At 52.4% G+C, this 22,831-nt stretch overlaps 1 protein-coding gene across 4 annotated transcripts in view; it reads right to left on the bottom strand.

The window, feature by feature from the left end:
* Positions 1–14,592: 14,592 nt before the first annotated feature.
* Positions 14,593–22,831, bottom strand: part of CHST3 (carbohydrate sulfotransferase 3) — a 37,076-nt gene continuing 28,837 nt past the window's right edge. For 2 of the 4 annotated variants that reach the window (XM_058696631.1, XM_058696632.1), the window contains exons 2-3: positions 22,371–22,599; positions 14,593–20,896 (exon numbers count right to left, since the gene is read on the bottom strand). In XM_058696631.1, coding sequence (XP_058552614.1) covers positions 19,597–20,896; positions 22,371–22,510 — 1,440 coding nt within the window. In that variant the 5' untranslated portion in view covers positions 22,511–22,599 and the 3' untranslated portion in view covers positions 14,593–19,596. The remainder of the gene's footprint in view (positions 20,897–22,370; positions 22,600–22,831) is intronic. The other 2 variants (XR_009252304.1, XR_009252305.1) reach the window with 2 other exon arrangements.

Here is a 22,831-nt window from a genome sequence, read left to right as displayed (position 1 = left end):
AATTGGGCTCCCCCATTTTTAGATGTTAAACTCCTAACTTGTACTTCAGAACGAGATCTTACTTGGAACCGGGGCTGTTGCAGACGAAGTGAGTTAAGATGAGGTCATGCTGGAGTAGGGTGGGCCCGTAATCCAGTATGACTGGGGTCCTCATAAACGGGAGAAATTTGGAGGCAGCTGCCTCCAGGAAGAACGCTGTGTGAAGACAAAGGCAGAGGTCAGGGTTATGCTTCTACAAGCCAAAGAACCCCAAGGATGTCCGCAGACTGCCAGAAACGAGGAAAGAGGCACGGAACAGATTCTTCCGCACCGCCTGCAGAAAGACCTGAGCCTGCGACCCCTCGGTCTCAGACTCCTGGCCTCCAGAACAGTGCGACAACACGTTTCTGTTGTTTGAGCCCCCCAGCTGGTGATACTTGGTGGTGGCAGCCCAAGTCACCTCACCTCTTGGTTTGAGTCTTCTTGTCTGTAAAATGGGAATGCGGATAATAGTAATACCTACCTGTGGCAGAGATAGTGATGGTCCCCGAACTTTTTATTTGTTCCCCTGCATTTCCAAGCGCCCCCTGCAGTTTGGTGGGTGCCACGTGACTCGCATTTGCCAGTGGCCTGTGGGCCAAAGTGGTGGAGAAAGGCCAGCACGTGACCCTCCAACCATCTTCTTTTTCTCTGCCTCAGCATCCAGGTGGCCTCCAGCTCAGTTGGCCAAGCCACAAGATCAAAGCTTGCTTGGTCACTGAATGAAGGAAAGTTGCCCTGGAAAGTCACAGGGACACATAGAAGGCTTTGCACAGGTGGGGAAATAAACCTTTGTTATGTCAGTCCTTGAGACACTGGGGATTACCACACTACGACCTAACCTATGCTGACTCATACACCACTTCTAGAATTGTTGTGGGGTTTGAATAGGTCACTACGTGTAAAAAACAAAAAAACAACAAAACAACAACAACAACAAAAAAACTAAAGCAGTGCCTGGCCTGTAGTAATGACTCGATACATGTTAGCCAACATACTAGCTGTGTGACTTCAGGCAGGTGCTCGACATCTCTGAGCTTGTTTCCTCATCTTCAAATCAGGAGCAATGACAGCATCGCCTGTGGGGATTGTTGTAAGGATGAAATAAGATACCATTTGCAGGGGCGCCTGAGTGGCTCAGTTGGTTAAGCGTCGGACCCTTGATCTCCGCTCAGGTCGCGATCTCATGGTCGTGGGATCGAGCGCCGCGTTGAGCTCTGCACTGGGTGTGGAGCCTGTTTAAGATTCTCTCTCCCTCTGCCCCTCCCCCGCTCACGTTTTTTCTCTCTCTCAAAACAAATAAAACATTTAGAAAAAAAAGATACTGCTTGTAAGAACTTGGGCCAGGGGGTGGAGTGTGTTCATTCTCCTGCCTCTGCTCTTCAGGGCTGCCTGGTCAGTCCGCTTGCCCGTCTGTGTCTATCTGAGGCTCCCGTGGCAGGAATGGGCCAGCCTCCAATGACCCTTCCCTTCCTGATGTGAATGTATTGGGCTCCATTCTTGGGGGAGTCATTGTTCAGAGCATCTGTTCCTTGTTTTGTAAATCTTCCCACAGCTCCCCTTCTGCCAGGCCTCAGATGAGGATTTATGCCCTTGCAGACCAGGGATCAGACTGTCAGCTGTGTGCTCAGCTGCTGCCTCCCCTGAGCCGGGCCAGCCCGCCCAGGCCGTGGACGTGGGCCCACAGGACCTTGGCTCTTGCCCTGATCAAGGCAAATCAGCTTTCCTTGTGGTAAGGAAGGCGAGGCCTAGGGGACGTCTGCCCCATGTGCAAGGTGAGGGAGCGTTTCTCTTGGAACAACGCAGCAGGGAGGGCAGGAAGACATCAGGGAACCTGCAGACTGAGAGCTAAGGGCTGTGGCCAGTGGTGATGTTAGCACTCAGCCAGAATCCAGAGCAAAGCAGAGACATGCAGCGACCTCTGGGAAGCTGCAGACAGGCCAGGTCAGGTGTCAAGATTTCTCTTTGATGTAAAAAAGGAATAGGAGAGAGATAAGGCCATGATTAAGAACAGCTGGGTTTTCATTAGTACTTAACTGACAACTGGATGTTTGTACTTATTTTTATAATGTCGTCTTGTAGCCCATCGTACCTTAATTGACCCTGCAGGTGACGGAGGTTCTCCCAGAATCCTCTGGGCCCTTCCTTCCTTCCTTCCCTCCTTCCTTCCTCCCTTCCTTTATTCAGTTACTTATAAGTAAACTTTATGCCCAACCTGGGGCTTGAACTCACGACCCCAAGGTCAAGAGTCTCATGCTCCACATGACTGAGCCAGCCAGCCGCCCCACTCTGGGAACTTTTAAATAATGGATGTCCAGGCCCCACCCCAGACCAGTCAAGTCAGTCTCTGAGGACAGGGGGAGGGCAGTGCTTCTCAAAGTGTGGCCCAGGGATGAGCAGCACCAGCAGCACTTGGTAAAATGCAAATTCTCAGGCCTGACTTGAGCACTAACCGCAGTGCCTGAAAATAGGCGACCTATGTTATCCGACTATGCCCATCTCAAGTGACCTCGAGGAGAAACCAAACCAAGAAGGACCAGAAAACCAGTTAAGCAGAGGCATGCAGGCAACATTTTTTAGCAATCAGGTCTGTTAGAAACATAATGTATTAAGATAGATTATGGAGGGATGCCTGGCTGGCTCAGTCACAGTTAAGCATCTGACTCCAGGTCGGGTCATGATCTCACAGTTTGTGGGTTCGAGCCCCGCGTCGGGCTCTGTGCTGACAGCTCAGGGCCTGAAGCCCGCTTCAGATTCTGTGTCTCCTTCTTTCTCTGCCCCTCCCCCACTTGTGCGCGTGCTCTCTCTCTCAAAAAAAATGAATGAGCATTAAAAAACATTAAAAAAATTTAAAGATTATGGAAAATGTATGTGACTATATGGAAATCAGTAAATCTTAATTTTTACAACTGAACACATTATACTCTGTGATGTGCAATTGCATTTTTGGAGGATTGTTTGCAAGCATGCGTAACCTCAGACAGCCAATAAAGCATTTACTAACCTATTCTGAGGTTTGCTTTTTTTTTTTTTTTTTAAGTTGACACGCCCTGACCCAGTGAGTCAGAAACTCGGGTTAGGTCCAGAAACCTGTGTTTTTTAGCAAGCTGTCCAGGAGATTCTAATGCATATGAAAGTTTGAGAACAAGTGGGTGATTTTAATGTGTGCCCAGAGTTGAAAACCACTGGGTTAGTTTAGGGAGCTCTATTTTTGTTGTTGTTACCTAAGTAGTAAAAAGGTGATTGTTGAGTTTACTGGCTTCATCAATGGTGGCTTATCTCTTCCCTGCTGAGACCCAGAGTTCGGGTTGAAGGTATCTGGTCTCTACTTCCTGTCTGGGAAGGGAACGTGACCTTGCCCATTCTTTGCACATCTACATCCAGAAGGGAGAACAAGGCAAATATTGTCACAATTAATATCCCTTCACAATCTGTCCTATTACTAACAGCAATATCAGAAGAGGCCAGCCCCCAAACCTGCTCTGGGCATCCTTGACCAACTGTATTTTGAGACTTTACTGATGGGCACAGAAGTCAGGCACAGTCCCCCCTTGCCACTGCTTTGTGAGCTCCATCTAAGCCAAGTTGATGCCCTGCAAACATAAGGCCTTTTCCTTGGGTCTTGGCCCATTCTTCACAATCCTAATCCTGGAGGAATTAATTTCTCATTTTGGAGGAATAGAATAGTTGTGGGAAGTGGGTGGAGTGGGAATTTCTAGGAATCACAGCTTTTTTTTTAATGCACTTTCTCTCATTTTCAACCTAATGCTTCTGTTCACCCTCCCGGATGCTGTCTCCAACAACGGGTAATCTGCTTTGTCTTGGGTCAACACGATTAACACCCGTGTCCTTCCAGATTAAACCTGAACACTGCAGCATCCTTCCGGGTTAAACGAACTGGAGGATAGAGTCTGGATGGAAAACCCCATAACCCACCCTTTTGTCTACCCTGTCTGGAAGGAGAGGGGTGTGTGTGTGTAAACAACTACAACATGTCCCATGATCCTATTCTTCTCTCCATCTGGAGAAATCTGGGACCCATATGAGCCAGCTCCTGCCTCATGAGGGGCCACAGAAGAGGATAGAAACCAAGGGCAGGTGGATGCTTGCCAGAGGCTGCTGTCAGCTCCAATGGGCATGTCTCTCTCTGGCCCATCCCTCTTGATTTCTAAATACATCAGTCACATGTACATGCCTCCCCTCCCCCCCCCACCCCCCCCACCCCCACCCCAGATGCGCTCTGGTCCTCGCTAGGTTATTAACTACCCTCCCCATTCTTATCCATCCCTGCCTTTCAGGGCTCCTGCTGGCAACACCGTGGGGTTTGTCCGTGGCTTCTTCCAAGTCTGCTGGGCTAAGGGAGATGTCTTGGATTTATTAAAATCGGCCCCATATTGGAGCCAGATGCTTCACAGCAAACGCTGTGGTCGGGATGAAGTGAAGAAACAAGCGGGGCAAACACGGAGGCTCCAGCGACGAATGACAGTCTTTTCCTGGGCCTTACTGAAAAGTCTCCTTTCTTGCTCCTTCTCTCCTCCCAAATCAAACATTTGCTTACGCATTTTTGTAAACTTCCGCGTCTCACTCTGAGACCAGCAGACTGATGTTTGTTGGGCTGTTTCTTCCAAGCCCTCTCTGTGGACGGGGGCAAGGCAGACGGAACACCGGAGTCCTGGCAAGGGCGAGCCAAAGGCCTCGCTGCAGGTCACAAAACAAGTGCCGGCCACGGGGGGGCAGGGTGGACCTGGTAGGGGGCAGAGGAAGCGGGCAAACACTCAGGCTTTGCTCCTTCCTAATGGCAAAAGTTATACGAATAATCAGAACAGGGGCGCCTGGGTGGCTCAGTCAGTAAGCGTCCAACTCTTGGTTTCCGCTCAGGTCATGATCTCATGGTTCATGGGTCTGAGCCCCGCGACAGACTCTGTGCTGACAGGGTGGAGTCAACTCGGGGGTCTCTCTCACCCTCTCTCTCTCTGCCCCTCCCCTACTCACCCTCTCCCTCAATAAAGTTAAAAAAAATTACTATTAAAATTAAAAACAAAAAAATTAAAAAATAATCATAACAGTATTTAGTCATGGTAATCACAGTAATGGTAATGATAAATCACGTGAGGAATTGTACTACCATCTCATTTAGAGCCTCCCAACATCCCCTGATCAGGTGCTTTGGCGTTATTATTATTATCCCCACGTGTACTTGAATATAGAAATTCAGAGATGTGTCCATGAACCAGAGACAGAAATGGGATTTGAGCTCGGGCAGCCTGATTCCAGAGGCTACAGCCTTTTTTTTTTTTTTTTTTAATTTTTTTTTTTTTTAACGTTTTATTTATTTTTGAGACAGGGAGAGACAGAGCATGAACAGGGGAGGGTCAGAGAGAGAGGGAGACACGGAATCTGAAACAGGCTCCAGGCTCTGAGTTATGAGCACAGAGCCCGACGCGGGGCTCGAACTCACGGACCAAGAGATCATGACCCGAGCCGAAGTCGGCCGCTCAACCGACTGAGCCACCCAGGAGCCCCTTTTAAAAAATGTTTTTTAACGTTTTATTTATTTTTGAGACAGGGAGAGACAGCTTTTTTTTTTTTTTTTTTTGAGAGAGAGAGACAGAAAGAGATAGAGTGGGGGGGGGGGGGGCAGAGAGAGAGAGTCCTAAGCAGGCTCCGTGCAGTCAGCGCAAGTCCGACGTTTAACCAACCGAGAGCCACCCAGGCGCCCCCAGAGGCTACACTCTTAAAGGTCAAGTGACAGATGCGACGAATACATGCTTGTTAAAGAAATTGTTGAAAACTCAGATAAGTAATTTACTGTCCACAGTTTGGTTTATGTGTTTCCAATCATTTCTCTGTGCAAACGTGTTCATGTTATAGAGAATATTTTCTGTAAGTCGAGTCATATGGTTGGTACTTGCTGTTTTACAGATTACTTTTGTCATGTAATTTTCCTGAACACCTTTGTCATTAAAAAAGTCTTCTGCATGCTCATTTTAGTGGCTGCAGAGAATCCCATTTATATGTGCAACCACAGTTTATTTGACCAATTCTCTCTTATTCAACACTTAAGTGGTTTTCTGGGTTTTCACCATTGTAAGCAATGCTTAATGTCCAACAACATTAAATCTTAGCATTCAGCCATAGTTATTGCCTTAAGATAAACTCCTGTACTGAATCTGCTGGATGAAAGTGTAAGAAAAAAGGTTAAGGTGTTTGATACATATCTCCAAACTTTCCTCCTACAGTCTCCCATGGGAGGAACGGATGTTTCTCCCCACCTTCTCCAGCTCTGGGTTTTTACTATTTAAAAAACACTGTTGCTGGGGTGCCCAGGTGGCTCAGTCTTTTGAGTGTCCAACTTCGGCTTAGGTCATGATCTCAGGGTTCGTGGGGTTCGAGCCCAACGTCGGGCTCTGTGCTGACAGTGTGGAGCCTGCTTGGGACTCTCTCTCTCCCTCTCTCCCTGTCCCTTCCTGACTTGTGCTTTCTCTCTCTAAATAAATAAATAAAGAAACTTTAAAAAAAAAAAAAAAAGGAAAGAAAATAAAAAACATTGTTGCCAATGTAAGAGGTCAGTGTTGTTTTGGTTCACATTTCTTGGCTCTGCTGTTTGAGACTTATTCCTGTGTTTGTTATGGGCTGGTTTCTGGAGGGCAACAGTGACCTTTCATCTAGGAAACCTGCACGTGCTATTTCCCTGTGTCAGCTCCACGCCGCTGGCATGAAAAGCCGAATTCTAGAGACTCTGGTCCCACTGCCTCTTTCTTGCCCACGTCAGGATCCCATGAGCACTATTCACACAGGCAGACAACATCTGCAGGGATTGCCCAAGGCCCTAGACAACCGGGCCAATGAATGAGTCCCTTTATTCATCCTGTCACCAAAGAGAGGGATGAGCAGGCTGACGGCCCTGCACTCACAGATGTCCCCGCAACGGTGCGGCACAGCTATTCTGAGGTCAAGCTCTAGAGGCAGGAAGACCCGGGTCTGCAACCTGGACGTGCCGTCGCGTCACCCCCGCGAAACTTAAATTCATTCAGCAGTAAAACGGGTGATAATCGAGTGCCCGTTTCACAGGTTGGGAGGGGCGGCCAGTGAGATCCTGCAAGGTAGGCACCGGGCACACTGCTAGCAGAGAGAACATGCTCCAAAATCTTCATCGTTATGATTCTCAGTCAGTTGTATCTGCAGGGGGCAGGGGTGGGGGGCCTCGAGGGAGGTTTCTGGGTGAGAAACAATAATACGAATGTTCACTTGCTTGAAATGTTCACAGACACTCAATCAACCTTGTCATTTCTGGGAAGAGAACTCATTAGAAGTCCATTTTATTCTCTTTATTCCCACCTGTGACCAGGCTCTTACCGTAATGGGTGACATTTAGGAGGCCTTCCTATGTGCCTGGCCCCTTACCCATAGGACTTGACTTAATCCTTACAGTAACCCCATGAGGTACATACCATCCCTTTCCCCATTTGACAGATGCGGAAGCTGCAGCACAGACAGGTTGAGCGCTTTGCCTGAGGTCACACAGCATGGCGGAGCCAGGATTTGCGGACAAGCAGGTTGGCTCCAGATTACACTCTTGTCCTCCAGGCTACACAGATGGCGATATTTGCAAAGATGGTGGCATCTCTGACTATTTGGGAAAAAGTGCCCAATCTCACTTAAATTCCACTTCAGCGTATGCTCCCAGAGTTCACACGTGTAACTGCCGGGGCCCTGCTGGTAGCTCCTGGGACAGGCACTAAACCTCCCGCAGCCTGAGAAAAGACACACAGGGATGGGCTCTGAGCCCTCCAGCTCCTACCACTTTGTGCCTTTCTGCTGGGTCCTGACCGGGGGGGGTGGGGGGGGGGTTCAGTGACCAGAAGTTTTGGCAGGGTCCTGCATGAGCCTTCTCCTGCTTATGTCCTTGGGATGCCACTCTGTCCCCACAGCCACATGACCACGGGGCTCTCCAGGCACAGTGCTGAGAAATCACTAAGCCAGCCACAGGACTGGGGTCTGGTTACTCTGCTTCTGTGTCTGAGATAAAGTGCCCTGCAGGGGCGGTCCTGGACCTCTTGAGAAGACCCGTAAAGCTCCCTCGGGAGCCATTGGTACAGATGCGGACTGAGTAACTTACTGCTGTCAATGGCAGAAAGTTGCTGATGAGTTACACTTGAGCCGGCGAGGCCCGGCCACTTCAACTTGGACATTCCCGTCAGTCATAGGCGGCGGGGTGGGGGAGGTACTGACACAGACATGGCGTATTGATGGTGGGTTTTATTTTTCCCTGACTGGGAATTTTTGGGTACAGATGGTTACAAAGCCTCACTGGAGCTGTCAATGAATTTCTCTTATTGGAAGGTATGAAAGCAAGTCATACTGGGGCACCTGGGTGACTCAGTCAGCGAAGCATCTGAGTCTTAGTTTCAGCCCAAGTCATGATCTCGTGGTCTGGGAGTTCAAGCCCTGCATCAGGCTCCACTGACAGCATGGATGGAGCCTGCTTGGGATTCTCTCTCTGCCTGTCTCTCTGCCCCTCCCTTGCTTGCTCTCTCTCTCAAAATAATAAAAAATTTAAAAAAAAAAAGAAAAGAAAAGAAAAGAAAAGTAAGTAACACCGAGTCTGCCCTGAAAAGTCGGACGTGGGATGTCTGTCCCCGTGGGGATGGGGACTGTGCTTTCAATTTTCTGCCCTGCAGTCCGGCGTGGGGTCTGGCACACGGCGGGCTATTTCTATCTCAGCAAGGTCCTTAAACCTTGCCGAGCCTCAGTTCCTTTATCGGTGAAATGGGGAGATAATTCCCATGTAGTTGAGAGCACTTAGGAGGGTTCAAAAGGAGATCATGAGCAGACACCCAGAACAGGGCCTGGGTCATAGCAGGTGTGCAGGAAACGTTTATCAAATGGAAGTGCTACCAAAAGTTGGAAACGACCCGAGGGGGCCATCGACGGATGAACGGATAAACAAAACGGGGTCCATCCACACAGTGGACTATTCTTCAGCCTTAAAAAGGAAGGCAGTCCTCACGCATACTTGGATGAACCTTGGAAACATGATGCTCAGTGAAAGAAGCCAGATACCGAAGGCCTCATAGTGTATGGTTTCATTTACATGACATGCCCAGAGCAGGCAAATCCATAGGGACAGAAAGCAGATCCGTGGTTACCAGGGAATATGGGGCTTCCTTCTGGGGTGATGAAAACGTTCTGGAGTGAGAGAGTGGTGATGGCTGTACCTTAGGCATGTACTAAGTGCCACTAATAGTAAGTTTGATGTCATGTGTATTTTGCCACAATAAAAAAAAAAATGGAGGCGTTTATTCTAAGTGCTTCTTAAACTTCATCACCATTCATTCATTCATTCATTCATTCCACAGTCACTTGCGCAGGGTCAGGCCCAGTGGGAGCCGATGCTGAATGAAGCCTTTCGCTGAGGCTTCATCACCCGTGAAGGACAGGAAGCGGGCGGCACACTGACATCTGCAAGTAAGCTATCGGGAGCGCTGCCCTGTAATGGGTTCCTTGGACTCTGCTTCCATGGGCCAGGCTTGACACACGTCTTCCCAACCGTTCCTCTGTTCCCCAGCCAGGCGGGACACGTGTCAGGAGCAGTGGGCTCCAAGCCGAGTGTGAGCACGCCTCTATTTGGGGCCGGGGCAGTGGGGAGCAGCACCCACCGGGCACTGTTCTGAAGGCATTGACTGAAGCCCAGATCTTCTTGGTTCCCTAGCCTCAGTCTCTCCACTCACCCAGACGGAAGGTTGAGGCCATGTTCTCCCGGAAGGGACACTGCTTGAAGAAGTCACCACCGAGCAGGGAAAAGAGAATGTTAAGGCGCAGAAGGGGAATTCGTGAAAACTTACAAGAGGAAACAGGACCCACCCCTGTTCACTTACCCAAACTCTGAGAGGTGATCCGTGGGGCATCTCGGGATGGGTCTCTGAAGCTCAGCACTGGTTTTCAGGATTTGTCCTGCGGACAAATGATAATCTCTAGTTAGGGCTCCCTTCCAGCCTTCATAACATCGGTCTATTCACTGACTAACTGAGGCACTCAGCAGAGGGCGGGCATGGGGTGAATGGCCTCAAGTAAACGCAGTAGCTGTTTGTTCAGCGCTCGTCATGAACCGGGCACATGACATGCATCCCTGTCTCTCATGTTGATATTGTCCCCATTTTACATGTGAGCAACCTAAGGCCCAGAGAGGACAATGCACTGGTCCAAGGTCACACAGGCAGGACACAATGCTGCTATTCAAGCCTGGAGAGCAGACTCGGGGGGCAGACTTGGAAAAGTGGGCACTTAGAAGAGGGGTCGGGCTTATTCTGTGTGACCGCAAGGGGAAGTCTTTGGTTCTGTGCTTGTGCCTCCCTGGCATTTACGTGGCCTGTGGGGTCTCAATGGATAGAAGCAGGAGACTTGAGGCAAAGGATGGGACAGAAGGGTCTGTGAGGGTGACAGGCATGGATTCACACACATCCTGACACTGCTGGTAATGTCAGCTGTCTGGGCCTCCCTCTTCTCATCTGTAAAATGGGATACAGTGATCACAGCAAGCCCCTCTGCTTCACTCTGGCTTTCAGTGGCTCCCTAGCTTGAAGGATCAAGTCCAGTCCCTTCTTACTGTTGGCCTAGAGGCTCCTGCGCATTCAGGCCCTGCTCTTCTCCTCAGCTGCCTGTCTCATCAAAAGCAAGCTGTCTCTTGGGCCACAAACACTCCAAATCCTCTTTGTCCTCCGGGCCCTTCACGTGCTGCCTCCTGGGTTAGTCACTCTGTTGAGCTTTCCTGGGTGAGAGAGAACGGGGTGGCATTTGAACCCAGGCACTGGGGATTGCCATGCTGATCGTTGCAAGAGCACGCCCAGGGGACCCGTGTACCCCACAGGTGAGCATCGCCCACTATATGCACATCTGAGACAAAAAAAGTTGAAACCTTGCCGGGGAGGGCAGCTCTGGTGTGGACTGGACACGGGTGGCCCCATCCGCCCTCTAGGTGGGCAGAACCACCTGCCTTCTTCCTCACTGCTTAGTCTGGCCCCTGTTCAGGTGGGGAGCAGCTGCTCCCGGGCCGGGTGGACAGGAGAAATCCAGGTGGGTGCAGAGAGAGAAGGCCACCGGGGGTGGTTGATTTCAGGGTTCTGACCAGGCAGACAGAGGCCAAACCCGTGGTTTCCAGAATAACCAGCTTATTCCTCAGGTGTAAAGAGTGTTAAGGAGCCCGGGGCAGGCATTGCTGGGAAATGCAGCTCAGACCCCAGCATGCAACCGGGACTTCAAGCTGGAGGTTGAAAACGCAAAGGCCTATGGGTCCCGGGGAGCAATTGCTGCTTTCTCACTTTGGACAGACATGGATACACAGAGATGTCCCAGTTGGAGGTAAAATAGAGCACGTGCTGTGCTAAATGCTGCCTCAGCGTTGGAGAGACCGGGGGCGGGGGGCGGGGCGTGGGCCCCGGCTCTTCTCTCCTTGGAGGGGTGCCTGCCTGCCTTCCCCCAGCTGTAGCCCTGTGTCCCTGTGGGAGCGAGGGCCCCACATCACCCTGGAGCAGGTGCTGTCAGATCCCTTCCCACCCCCACACACCTCGCTCTGCATACTTACACTATGCTCTGGAGACCTCCAACTGCCTGCATCCCTGGGCCTGACAGGCATGTTCCAGAATTCTGGAATGCTCTTCCGCCAGCAGGGCTGTGCTGGGGAATGAATACTTCCCCAAAGCAGCCTTCAGCCAAAGACTGACAAGCATTGGTGTAGGAATAGTTCAGGCTCCCTTACCCTCCCCCTCTGGTGGAATTAGGCACCTGCTTTATACCGTTTCCCAGAGGGATTCTGCTCCAATAGCGCAGGGGAGTAGCTGGCCTAACAGGGCGCCCTTCACTGGCTGTCTCGCTCTCCTCCTCCCCTGCCGGCTGTCAGCAGGTTCCGAATAAACCCTTGGCTCTCTAACGCTTGTCTCAACATCAACTCCCGGTGTTACTCAAACCAGGACACCTGATTTTCAAGAGGAGCTAGAAATCTGGTGGGGGTTTTTCGTTTGTTTTTGCTTTTTGTTTTTAAATAAAACCCCTTACTTTTTAAGTGTTGGCTTCTAATGTCAATTGTTAAAGACAAAACCAGACACTGCATGGGCCACATGTCCGCAGGGTAGATTCGGTCCGTGGTCAGCAGTGTGCGAGGCGATGCGTGCACCAGGCCTGGCCTGAGCCTGCACGCCCCCTGAGTTCTTGGACGCCGTGGCCGTGGTTATCCTCATGGGTGTTCTCTTTAGCAACTTGGCTGTCTTCCCCCCCTGCACCTCATGAGGATGTGCCCTCCTTGTTGTCACTCTCCCCACGCCCCTTCCTTCCTCCCTTCTTTCTCACGGGCTGATTTTCCTGGGCAAGCCTCTCCTGCTGGGCCTTTACTACTTGCTTGCTCTTCCAATAAACTGCGCAGCAGCGTTTAGCGAGGGGTTTACTAGCTACTAGAGGATTACATCTCCAGGGAACCTGTTTACTGTTGGTAACCTTTGTCCAGCTGTTTCAGAAACGGCTCCTTTAAGACTTACCTCCAAGCTCAGATCAAGAGTGTCCTGTGGTGTTTATGCGTGGCCTGCTCCCGCAGGGTCCCCACTCTCTGTGGGGGTCACCACACCTTTTGGGTAATGCTGCAGAGGCCCTGCAGGTGTGGGCTGAGTTAAGGAAGCCAAGGGCTAAGGGTTTCAGGTGACCAGGAGGTTTTACAACAGTAGCATGGACGCCTTGGGGCGTGAACTTTGACCCACAGTGCCCTGGAGGCTGCTATGATCTCTACAGACCAACTCTTTTGCTTCCGCCCTGCAGCTCTGTGAGAATGATGCCGAAGGTGGGCTGGGGTGTGGTGCCTGAAACTTGTTCCTGAACGTTTTCTTTCCACCCTCTTCACCCACGACCTTCTCATCTGCTTATCATGGCTTTTAGTCCTATATGCATACATTTGCAGGTTTCCAATGGCTACAAAGTGTTCTGTAGAATGCCAGAGTCTTGAAAATGTTGTTTGGTAAAAAAAAAAAAAGTTTCCATGATGAAAGAATTCCACCCATAAAAATTGTTCTGAGTGAAGTCTGGAAAGCTGGGGCAAAGGAAAGCAGGACTTCTCAGAGCCTTTACTATGTTAATGGGCACTGTAACTTTCTAAGAGCCTCTAGGTGATCACAGTTCCTCCAAACATACTTGGGGACACACGGATGCAGACTCCAGTGCTGGGCCTGCTGTAGGCAGATGACACGGGTCCCTGCTGGTGATCCCACTGCTTCCCGGATGGATCCAGCTGACTGTCACTCCCTCAGAGACTCCCTGGGTATTTGGCTCCTTCCCAGGGTTGGGTAAGTTGGGCTGTAGTGGAGGAAGATTCGGGAGCTCAAAAAGGGTCTGAGAGTGGAGAGGAAAGATGGTTCCAAGCCTGACTGGTGACTCAGGGGGTGAGTGGGTGGAGAGGTCTCCAGGCTTCTCTGCTCTATGATTATGGCAATTTGTTTCTCCAGGAGGTCATTTGTGGTAGGAAACATAGCCCAGAAATTAAACTAAATATACCCCGTGCCCAGAAGACTGGAGACAGCAATGGCACCTGGCTGGGGGTGGGGGTGGGGGTGGGGGTGGGGGAGATACTGAGGTTGGAATGTCATGGTACAGGCCTGTATTTTAAGGATTGGGAGGAAAATGGTTTGAGGTTCCCCTCCCCCCAAGACCTGGCCTGGGTGAAATGGTAGAGGTACATGTCTGAGTTTGGGGGAAAGGGTCCCGTTCCTTCATATTATGCCTCATTCTGTTGTGACCCCCCCCTCATTCCCCTCCTCTTTGCTCACCAATGCTCAGCCCTTCTCTGCTTCTTCATGGTTGCTCCTGTCCCCCCCCAAACCTACACAGCTTTACCAGCTCTGTCTTCCTGGGCTCCAAAATGAACCTTCTCCCTTCTCCTTGGGGAAATGCCTACTAGGTGGCTGTTAGAAGACACAATGGCCAAAATCTAATTCGCACTGATAGAGCAATGGAATAACAATTTCAAAGGACTTCATTAAATTTCTTAGCTGAAAGGGTCTTTAGCAATGTCCTCGTGTGGGTTTTGAGACCTTGTGAAGGTCAAGGGAATCTTAGGTGCCATTTCAACATGTGAAGCGGGTCAACATGCAGGTGCTCTTTCAGCTGAATTTTGGAACAATTGCTGTAAACCACTGATTACACTCCCCATTCTCAAGGAAACTAGGGCTCAGATAAGGAAAGTGACCTGTCCAAGGTCATGGGGCCAGAAGTGGCAAATCTGGGACCTGTCCCCAGGTCCCCCGGCCTCTAGCCAATGCTCCTGTCTCTGCCCTGTAATTCCTGGGTATTCATGACTCGGACCTCACCCTTGCAGCCGGCTCTGAGCAGTCCTCACCGGCTCTGCCATTCTGGTAACATAAACAACCATCATCAACCGCCCCCTGCGCTTCGCCAGGCTTCCCTCTGTCTGTCACTCTTGGGGGCTTACCTCTACCCTGCTTCATGTGAGAAGTCACCCCTTTCCTACTGCTGCTAATTTTTTCTTGTTAATTTTTGATTGCTGCTGAGAACAAATGCAAAAGAAAGGCGGAGACACACTTCAGATTTTGCTCATTGCATGTTTTCGTTTTTAATTAAATAAGTCAAGTAAGCCATCAAGTGATGGGTTCACATTCTGTTCCGCAAAGCAGACCCTGAGCGGCGGTGGCCGCCAGCTCTCTGAAGGGCAGCCCCTGCGTTTCCAGGAGACGGCAGATTGTAGCCACGGCAAGGACATCTGGGACACTGATGGCAAGGGGGCGGGAGCAACGTACACACCATTATGTACACAACTTGGCCACACATGGCCACGAAGGGAGTGTCCCGTACCATGTGGCCATGAAACAGGACACAGGGTCGAGGTCTTGGCAAAAAAGACAGAGTTTGCAGGATCCAGGATGGAGCAGGGGAGCCAGGCGAACTTGGCCTGGAACATACAGACGAGATGGAGACTCCAGGGGTGCCCAGTTCAAGCCCAATGGTAGAGGAAGCAGGGTATTTTCCCAAATGAAATACCTGGTCTACAATATGAGCTGGGTCCATGGGGCTGGCACTGCATTCATATCCGTGGAAACACATACAACCAATTCGTCCCCCAGGCATATAGTCATGGAATGAGGGGACATGGAGACCAAAGGATCTCAAAGCTCTTAAGACATCTGAATTTGCCAATTCTGCTTTGTCCTTTTGAGGTAAAGAGCAGCTTCCAGTATTCCTGAAACTGTGGGCAGCTGAGAGGCGATACGGTTGCATTCGGGAAGCCCTGGGCCTTCTGCCTCTTGTCCAGCTGGACCACGTCCTGGGAATTTTCGCTAGCAAACCCACCAACCTGGGACCCCTGGATTTCAGCAGGTGCTCCTTTCACTTAGTACAGATCAGCAAGGCCTACTTGGTTTCTGCAGACATGCTTCCCCACCCCCACCTCTCCCCAACCCAGGAATCCCTCCCCCCAGGACCTGCCTTTGTTCTCAGCCATGGGATTGGGAGCGAGGGATGGCCTCAGAGATGCAGCCGTCTGGTCTTCTGCTCCTGTCCTCCATAATCCAGGCCCTACAGGCAATTAAAATAGGCCCTAATGTGCGAGAGGACCACCAGGGCTGGAAGAGACCTTCCGGGTCGGGACCAGACCACCTGATGCTTCCATCTCTAGACCAGGCCCCCATCTTCTGGGACAGGGATCCCCTGACCTCCTGTTGGATCTCACTCGTCATCAGACAGGGCAAAGGACAGGACAGAGGTGGTGGGGAAAGATGTCACTGGAATAGGTTGGGTGGGCCCTCTGCTCTCAGGGGTCCGGTCGGCAGCTGCCCCATTAGACCGGCCTTTGGCAGTAGCTTCCAGGCTGAGCATACTGTCAGACGGGGAGTAAACTCTTCAGTAAACTTTTTTTTTTCCTATTCATTTAGTTATTTATTTTCAAGTGTGTGTATCACATGAAGGGACCAAAGGCTAGAATTTGTTCATGTCTCTCAATCTCAGTAATAACTTGGTGATAACCCACTGCGGGAGGTGGGGGTGTGCCACAGAGTTGTGAATCTGCTTTCTTTCCTCTCTGTGGGGACTCAGGAACCCTGCTCCCCACCGACTGTTCCCAGAGACCCCTGCCCCCAACCTGGTGCCCTCATCCTCTCCGAGGCTTACAAACAAGGCCAGAGGAGAAGCCAGGAATAGGCAGCAGTGGTGACAGCCTGTGGGTGTTAGACACTACCCTGTCTCACCAAGGCCTGGAATGTTCTGAACTATTTATATAGGCCGGGCTAAAGAGGTCTTCATCAAGAAAAAGAAAATGAGTAAACACTCATTGCTGAATGGGCCTCTTGTTCCGGGGAAGCCGGCAGCCCCAGAGGTGAGGCCTCAGCTGCTCCCTCTGTCTGCGGGCAGGTGGATGCCATACAGGGGAGAGGCTCCTGATGGAGCAGTAAGAGTAGAGAAGCCCGGACTGGCCTCACTGGAAAAGGAGGCACTGGCCCAGCTGGACCACCTTCCTCAGCCCAGCTGCCTGCTGAAAACCACAAGTGTGTAACTCCAACCGGGCCCCCCATAGAATAAAGTCAGTAGTCGCCCCCACCCCATCCTTCCCCAAACCCCGAGGGTTCCTGGGAGCATTGCCGAGTCCCAAGGCAACACTCGCTTGAGTTGTGCCCTGTTTCAGACACCAGGGCAAAGGTAATACAGCAGAAAGGGCCTTAAATGCCGCATCTTCAAATCAACAAGAAGAAACCAAGGTACCTCCCTAAACAACACCCTGGGGCCAGCACAACTCCGTGCCCTTGGTTTTAGTCTTGTGCTCTGAATCGTCTTCGAGTGTCCTTGTGTGTATGGAGTGAGTCAACGGTTTCTAATATTATTTTGTCTTTCTCGATTTGGGTACAGCTTTGCGTCCCTGCAAAAAATAAGGTATTTTATGTCTCTTCTTTGTCACAAAATAAATAAATTAAGTCAACTTGCAGTGTACAAATTGTCAATGTCCTGAGAAGTCCCAAAGGTCCATTCTCCGCACAGTCCTCGGAGCTCAGGGGTGGAGACCTTGGCCGCAGAGGCATAGGAAAGAAGGAAGAAGTTTGCTGTCCACACCAGGAGGGCCCCAAGAAGAGCCCCAGATGGAGGTACCTGCCTCCGTCCCTGCCCCAGCCCCCACCAACCACAGGTGGGGAACCGTGTGGGGAACAGTGTGGGGAGGGGAAAAACAGCTAGTGCTTCCGGGCTTCCAGAAACATCCTGGTCTCTCTCTGCCCCAGGGTCAAGTTTTCAGAGCTGGAGTCCCTTTGGACCCCAAATCAGAGCCAGCTCCCTGCACAACTTATTTCGGGACTGGAGACCCTAGACTGGAGGGCCTCCTTGAACGACTTGAAGTTCACGGAGACCCAGCAGCTCAAATGTGGTGATTGTGAGAGACCCCACAAAATGGCTACAGTCCTCACCGTCTCAAACAGCAGCTTCTAGCTGCTGGGAGGACACACTCCTCCCTTCCCCACGGCAGCACCAGCTGGACTCAGATCCTCTCTTTGCCTCGTGTCCATATTACTCAATCCAAAACTCAGCCCTCTGGGTTTGACAACAGGATAGATCTGACATAGAAGTTGTCCAGGAAATCAGAAACAGCCCTAGTGAACTGGGGCAGCTCTTGGAGTTCTGGGGTGGACTGAGCTCTGCTCCCCAGTTTGGGCTGGGGGTAGAAAAGGACCTCCACTGTGGGGGCATCTGCTGCTTGGCCATAGGCCCTGCCCCCCCAGGAAATGCATTTGGACCTGAAAGAGATGTTCAAATCTGGCCTCGTCTCAGGGAGAGGATGAGGGCTAATTTATGTTGCTTCTGGACACACAGCAAAGAACACTGGTGGTTTCTGAGATTCGTTCCACATGGGGTTCAAACAGAAACGCCCGTGGGGCACTGTGGGTTGCCATGTGGCCGCCCAGGCTCTGGTCCTTCTGGGAAAAGGCTCTTCCTCCTCCTCCTCTCCCTCCAGCAAGAGCCAGAGTGCTCCCTGCTGGTCCTCCCAGCCCCCTAAAGCCCAGATTGCTGTCACGCAGCACTTCTGTAGAAACAAAATAAAAAACATAGCCACAAGATACCAAACTATAAATAACTTTAAAAAAAAAAAAAAAAACCACCCAGATAAAATACCCAGCCTATCCCAAGTTGAGCAACACTTTTCCCAGGGCCCAAAAGGAGGAATTACAGATACGAACATGTAACCATGGTGACCAACCATGAGGCTGACCTCTGTCTCCTGTCTTCTTGGGGGAGGGGTATCCTGATGTGACTTCTCCCCCAAGGGCACTCTGCACTCTTCTGGGCCCTGCCCCACACGAGGCCTGGATGGAAATGGCAGGACTCCTCAGCTGCCTTTTGCCTCCAGTCAGACCTGAGGCAGCCTTCAAATATGGACTCGCTCTCAGGGAGCCAGTGGAGCTGGGACGGGGCCTTTGGGCTGCAGTCATGTGAGGACTGGCCACATCATTTCAAAACATCCTGCCTGCCAGCAGAGAGGATGTGAATGGGCCAGAGGAGGTAGCCAGGAGAATCTAAGGCGGGCAGGGGCCGCAGACTCGGAGGTTCCGTATCCACCGCTCAGTCCTAAACCTGGTCAGAACAGGGTCATGGCCCATGACTGTGTTTCCTTCCATGTCCCTAAATAATTCTAAAAATGTAATTAAAGGCTGCTCTTTAGGTGTGTAATAGTTCAATTCTGTGGGCATAAAGCAACAGGGAAGCCTGTGGTGGGTATGTGCATAGGTGTGTGGTCTTGTGTTTCTATGATGTTTCTGTGTCTGTCTGGTATATGTAGGTATCTGTCTTATACACGTGTATGTGTGCTTTGTAGTTCTACGCAGGGCTGATGTTAGTGACCCGCACAGCGATTCCATTCATGAAAATACTGAATCATTCTTGGTTGATAAGCCCTAGCTGTCATCCTCTGACATTCTGGGCTGTTCCAGCCCCTCCCCTCAGACCCATGCAGATTCCACACTGGATTGTGTAGAAATCCAGAGACTGTCAGGTGAACAGTGAGTACAGCAGGAGGTCTGACTGCGGCTGGTGGGTGCCCAAAGCCCCTTTGGGTTAAACATCTGGACTCTGGCCCACGGGGTCTACAGGCATTTATGTAGTTTTGGGTGTATGCTTGTGTGTGTGTGTGTGTGTGTGTGTGAGAGAGAGAGAGAGAGAGAGAGAGAGAGAGACAGACAGAGAGAGACAGAGAGAGAGAGACAGAGACAGTGACAGAGAAAAAAAGGCTTGTCAAAATTTCCAGGCCTGCGGGGAGCCTGCTCAGGAGACCGCAGCCCCTCAGGTCTGGGTCTGGCGGCCCTCACGGACACGGGCACTGTCCTATTCTCAGTGGGAGACCCCGGGCCCAAGGCTAGAGTGGGGGAGCTAGCTGGCGGGGGGCCTACTTCTACGGCGGAAGGGCGGCCTGCCCCGCGCGTGGCCGCCGCCCCCCCCCCCCGCCCGCCCTCGGCGAGAGCCACGGCGTCACCGCCCGCGGGGCGGGGCTGGGGGGTGGTGCGAGGAAGGCAGGGCGGGCCTTTCACAAGGACGGGCGCGCGCGGCCGCGGGCCCCCCCTACGTGACCCAGAAGGTTCCGCGCTCCTCCAGCAGGCTGACGGAGCGGTTGGTGAGGGCGGCGGCATCCCGCGCCAGCCGGTAGCCGAACAGGTGCATGGCCGGGGCGCAGGCGGCCTGCACCACCTGCGCCAGCTTGAAGGGCATGCTGAAGCGCCACTTCTCGAACTGCTCCGAGGAGTTCTTCTGCGTGGAGTAGATGCCGCTGCCGTCCTGGGCCGCCTGCGTGTTCCTCCGGATCCAGTCCTCCACCTGCGCCGTCAGGGGGATGCCGGCGAAGCGGTACATCTCGCGCGCCTTCTGCAGCGGCCAGCGCGCCACGTCCTCGTAGCGCACCAGCATGTAGCGGCCGCGCAGCCAGGCCGGCTGCCGGAGGCCCAGCTCGGCCGACAGCCGGATGCTCTCGCAGTTGCCCCTCAGCCGCTGCACCTCCTCCTCCCCCAGCCGCGCCTGCCCCTCGGCCAGCCACTTCTTCCAGCCCTCGTACTTGCCGGCGAAGGCCACCATGCGGGAGGCCAGCACGGCGCGCGGGTCGCGCACCAGCTGGATGACGCGCAGGTCCAGCCGGGGGTCCTCGGCCAGCGGCTGCAGGAACTCCAGCTGCCGGATGCGCACGGCCTTGAGGGCCATGTGCTCCTTGCGGCGGCAGGCCTCGGCCGCCAGCGTCACGTTGAGGGGCCCGCAGCGGCGGTTCTTGCAGTGGTACTTCTCGAAGACCTTCTTGACGAAGGGCGTGCACACGGGGTCCTCGCACAGGGAGCGGCTGGAGCCGCGGCGGAACATGAACTGGGTCAGGTGGTCCTCCGGCAGGGGGCTGATGAAGTGCTCCAGCACGTACAGGTCGCACAGGAACAGCTGCTTGAGCACGTCGCGGTAGACGAGCGCCGAGCCCGCGGCGTTGGCGCCTCCCGACTCGAAGGACACGGTGCGCTCGATGTGCCACAGCGGCTCGAAGAGGTAGAAGATGTTGCCCTGCTGGTTGAAGAACTCGCCCACGAACGAGGAGCCGGTGCGGGTGGTGGCCATGAGGAGCACGTGGCGCCGCGGCCGGGCCTCGCGGGGTCGGGGTGGCTCCTTGGCCTTGGCCTCCGCCTCCCCCTGGGCCCCGGCGGGGGCCTCCGCTGCTGGCTCTACACCCAGCTGCAGACTGAGGTTTCGCAGGCGGCCCTGCAGCTGGGTGAAGGCTGAATCTAGCTCGCTCAGGGACAGAAGGGACGCATTGTCGGCCAAGATGAGGGCTGGGTCGGTGCTGTTGGCGTCTGCCAGGGGTTGTGGGATCTGCTTCAGCCTGTCTGACACCCTGGGGGGACAGAGGGAAATCGGAGTCAGTGAGTGACGGGGGACTCCATCCCTTGGGCACCCCTAAGCAGCCTGCAGGGCTGATCACCCAAAGCCTGTCTTAGCTGGGTTTCCCCAGAAGCAGACCGTGAGGCAAGGGTTTGGGTGTGAGTAGTTTATTTAGAACATGATCACAAAAAGAACTGGCAGAGAGGCAGAGAAGAGGGGTGGGAAGAAAAAAGTCAGTCTAGGGTGAGCGGGCTGTCCCCGTGAGCAAACCAATCCCACTGGGGCACCTGGGAGGACACACCTGAGGATTCTCTTGCCTAAGGGATATGAAGCTCCCAGCTGGCCTTGGCTGAGGGCTGCTGCCAGAGGCATTCACTCCCTGCATTCCTGGCTTGCCGATGTACAGGTAGAGAGAAAGTTCTCTGGTGGAGAGCTGCAGAGGCTTGCAGCAGGATCCCGTGGGCACGAACTGGAACAGTTCACGCTGAGAAACCCAGGTGGGGCAGTGACTGCCTGCTGCACAGTCCAGTTCCTAATCTATCCATGTGGCTGATGCTTTCTTGCAGGGGTTGTGCTGGGAGAGCAGGTCTAAGAAATCTTTGTACGTCCAGCAGAGGCTCACCAGCAGAGGCACTTACTGCACACAAAGGTACACCGCCAACTCCATGCGGCAGCATTCCCAGTGTAGCTGAGGTGAGTGCACACCCCTGGCGTTTAGCAATACACAACCTGAACAACTGCACATGGGAGGCAGCACCTGGTAGGCAGCCCCACCTACCAGGTATGTGTGCCAGAACCCTGCCTTTCCATGGGCTCACCCTCATCCATGGCTTCAGGCTGGTATAGGAGGTGTGCTGATAATGTGAGGCTTTATCCTAGCCAAGAAGTAAATTAGTAATAACCATGGTCAGCAAATACTAGATACGAACTGCGTGCAGGCACTGAGTTAATGTTTTACATTTCCTCATTTAATCTTTACTAGGAAGACCCCATTGTTAGCCATATTTTTAAAATATTTATTTACTTTATGTGTGTGTGTGTGAGAGAGGGAGAGAGAGAACAAGTGGGGAAAGGCAGAGAGAGACACAGAGAGAGAATCCCAAGCTCTGAGCTGTCAGCATGGAGCCCAATGTGGGGCTCGATCCCACGAACCGTGAGATCAAGACCTGAGCCCAAATCAAGAGTCGGACGGAGCCACCCAGGTGCCCCGTCGTTACCCATATTTTACAGAAGAGGAACTTAAGACAGAGAAAGTGATTTTGTCCAAGCTGTCACAGCTAGTGAGGGCCGGAATCGGGATTCCAACCCAAATCGCTTGAATCCAGAGCCCAAGTGTTACCCCTGAGCAGTGATGAGGACGTGCGCAAGACCCACTGCCTGGGCAGAGGAGGGGCCTGATGATGACTGGTTGAAGAGCTGCCTTTGTAAGACATAGAGCCTCCATCCACCCCTCCCTGATAAGGAAGACGTGTGCTGGCACCCCTCACCTTGATATGATTTTATTTTCCTTTTCAATGAAGACAAAAACCACCACCACAAAAGCCAGGAAAAGGGCATATTTGCTCTTCATCCTCAGGCTGTGCAGAAAGTCCCGGCAGTCCTGGGGGAAAGCGAGTCCTTTCTCCATGGGGAAGGGGGGGGAGGGGCGTGGGCTCTCAGCTCAGGAGCATCGCTCAGGACCTGGCTCCGCGTCTTCAGGTGGGGGACACCCTTGTCCTGTGAAGAGACAGGTGGTCAGGACACCCTTGTCTGGAGATGAGGAATGAAGAGGGGTTTTCCCACCAACTTCTGAAAGTTGTGGCCCTGCTTGGCAGCCAGAGCCCCAGAGCCACTCTCCCATAGATGAGAGAGCAAATCAAGTCATTTAAAACGCTAATCAGCCCTTTGATTAATTCCTCCCACTTCCATGAATTTATCCTTTGACCTCACACATAACTCAAGGGCAAGT

The sequence above is a fragment of the Neofelis nebulosa genome, chromosome 13 (genome assembly GCF_028018385.1).
Source record: "Neofelis nebulosa isolate mNeoNeb1 chromosome 13, mNeoNeb1.pri, whole genome shotgun sequence".
Lineage (NCBI taxonomy): Eukaryota > Metazoa > Chordata > Mammalia > Carnivora > Felidae > Neofelis > Neofelis nebulosa.
This window is presented reverse-complemented; position numbering and strand designations above follow the sequence as displayed.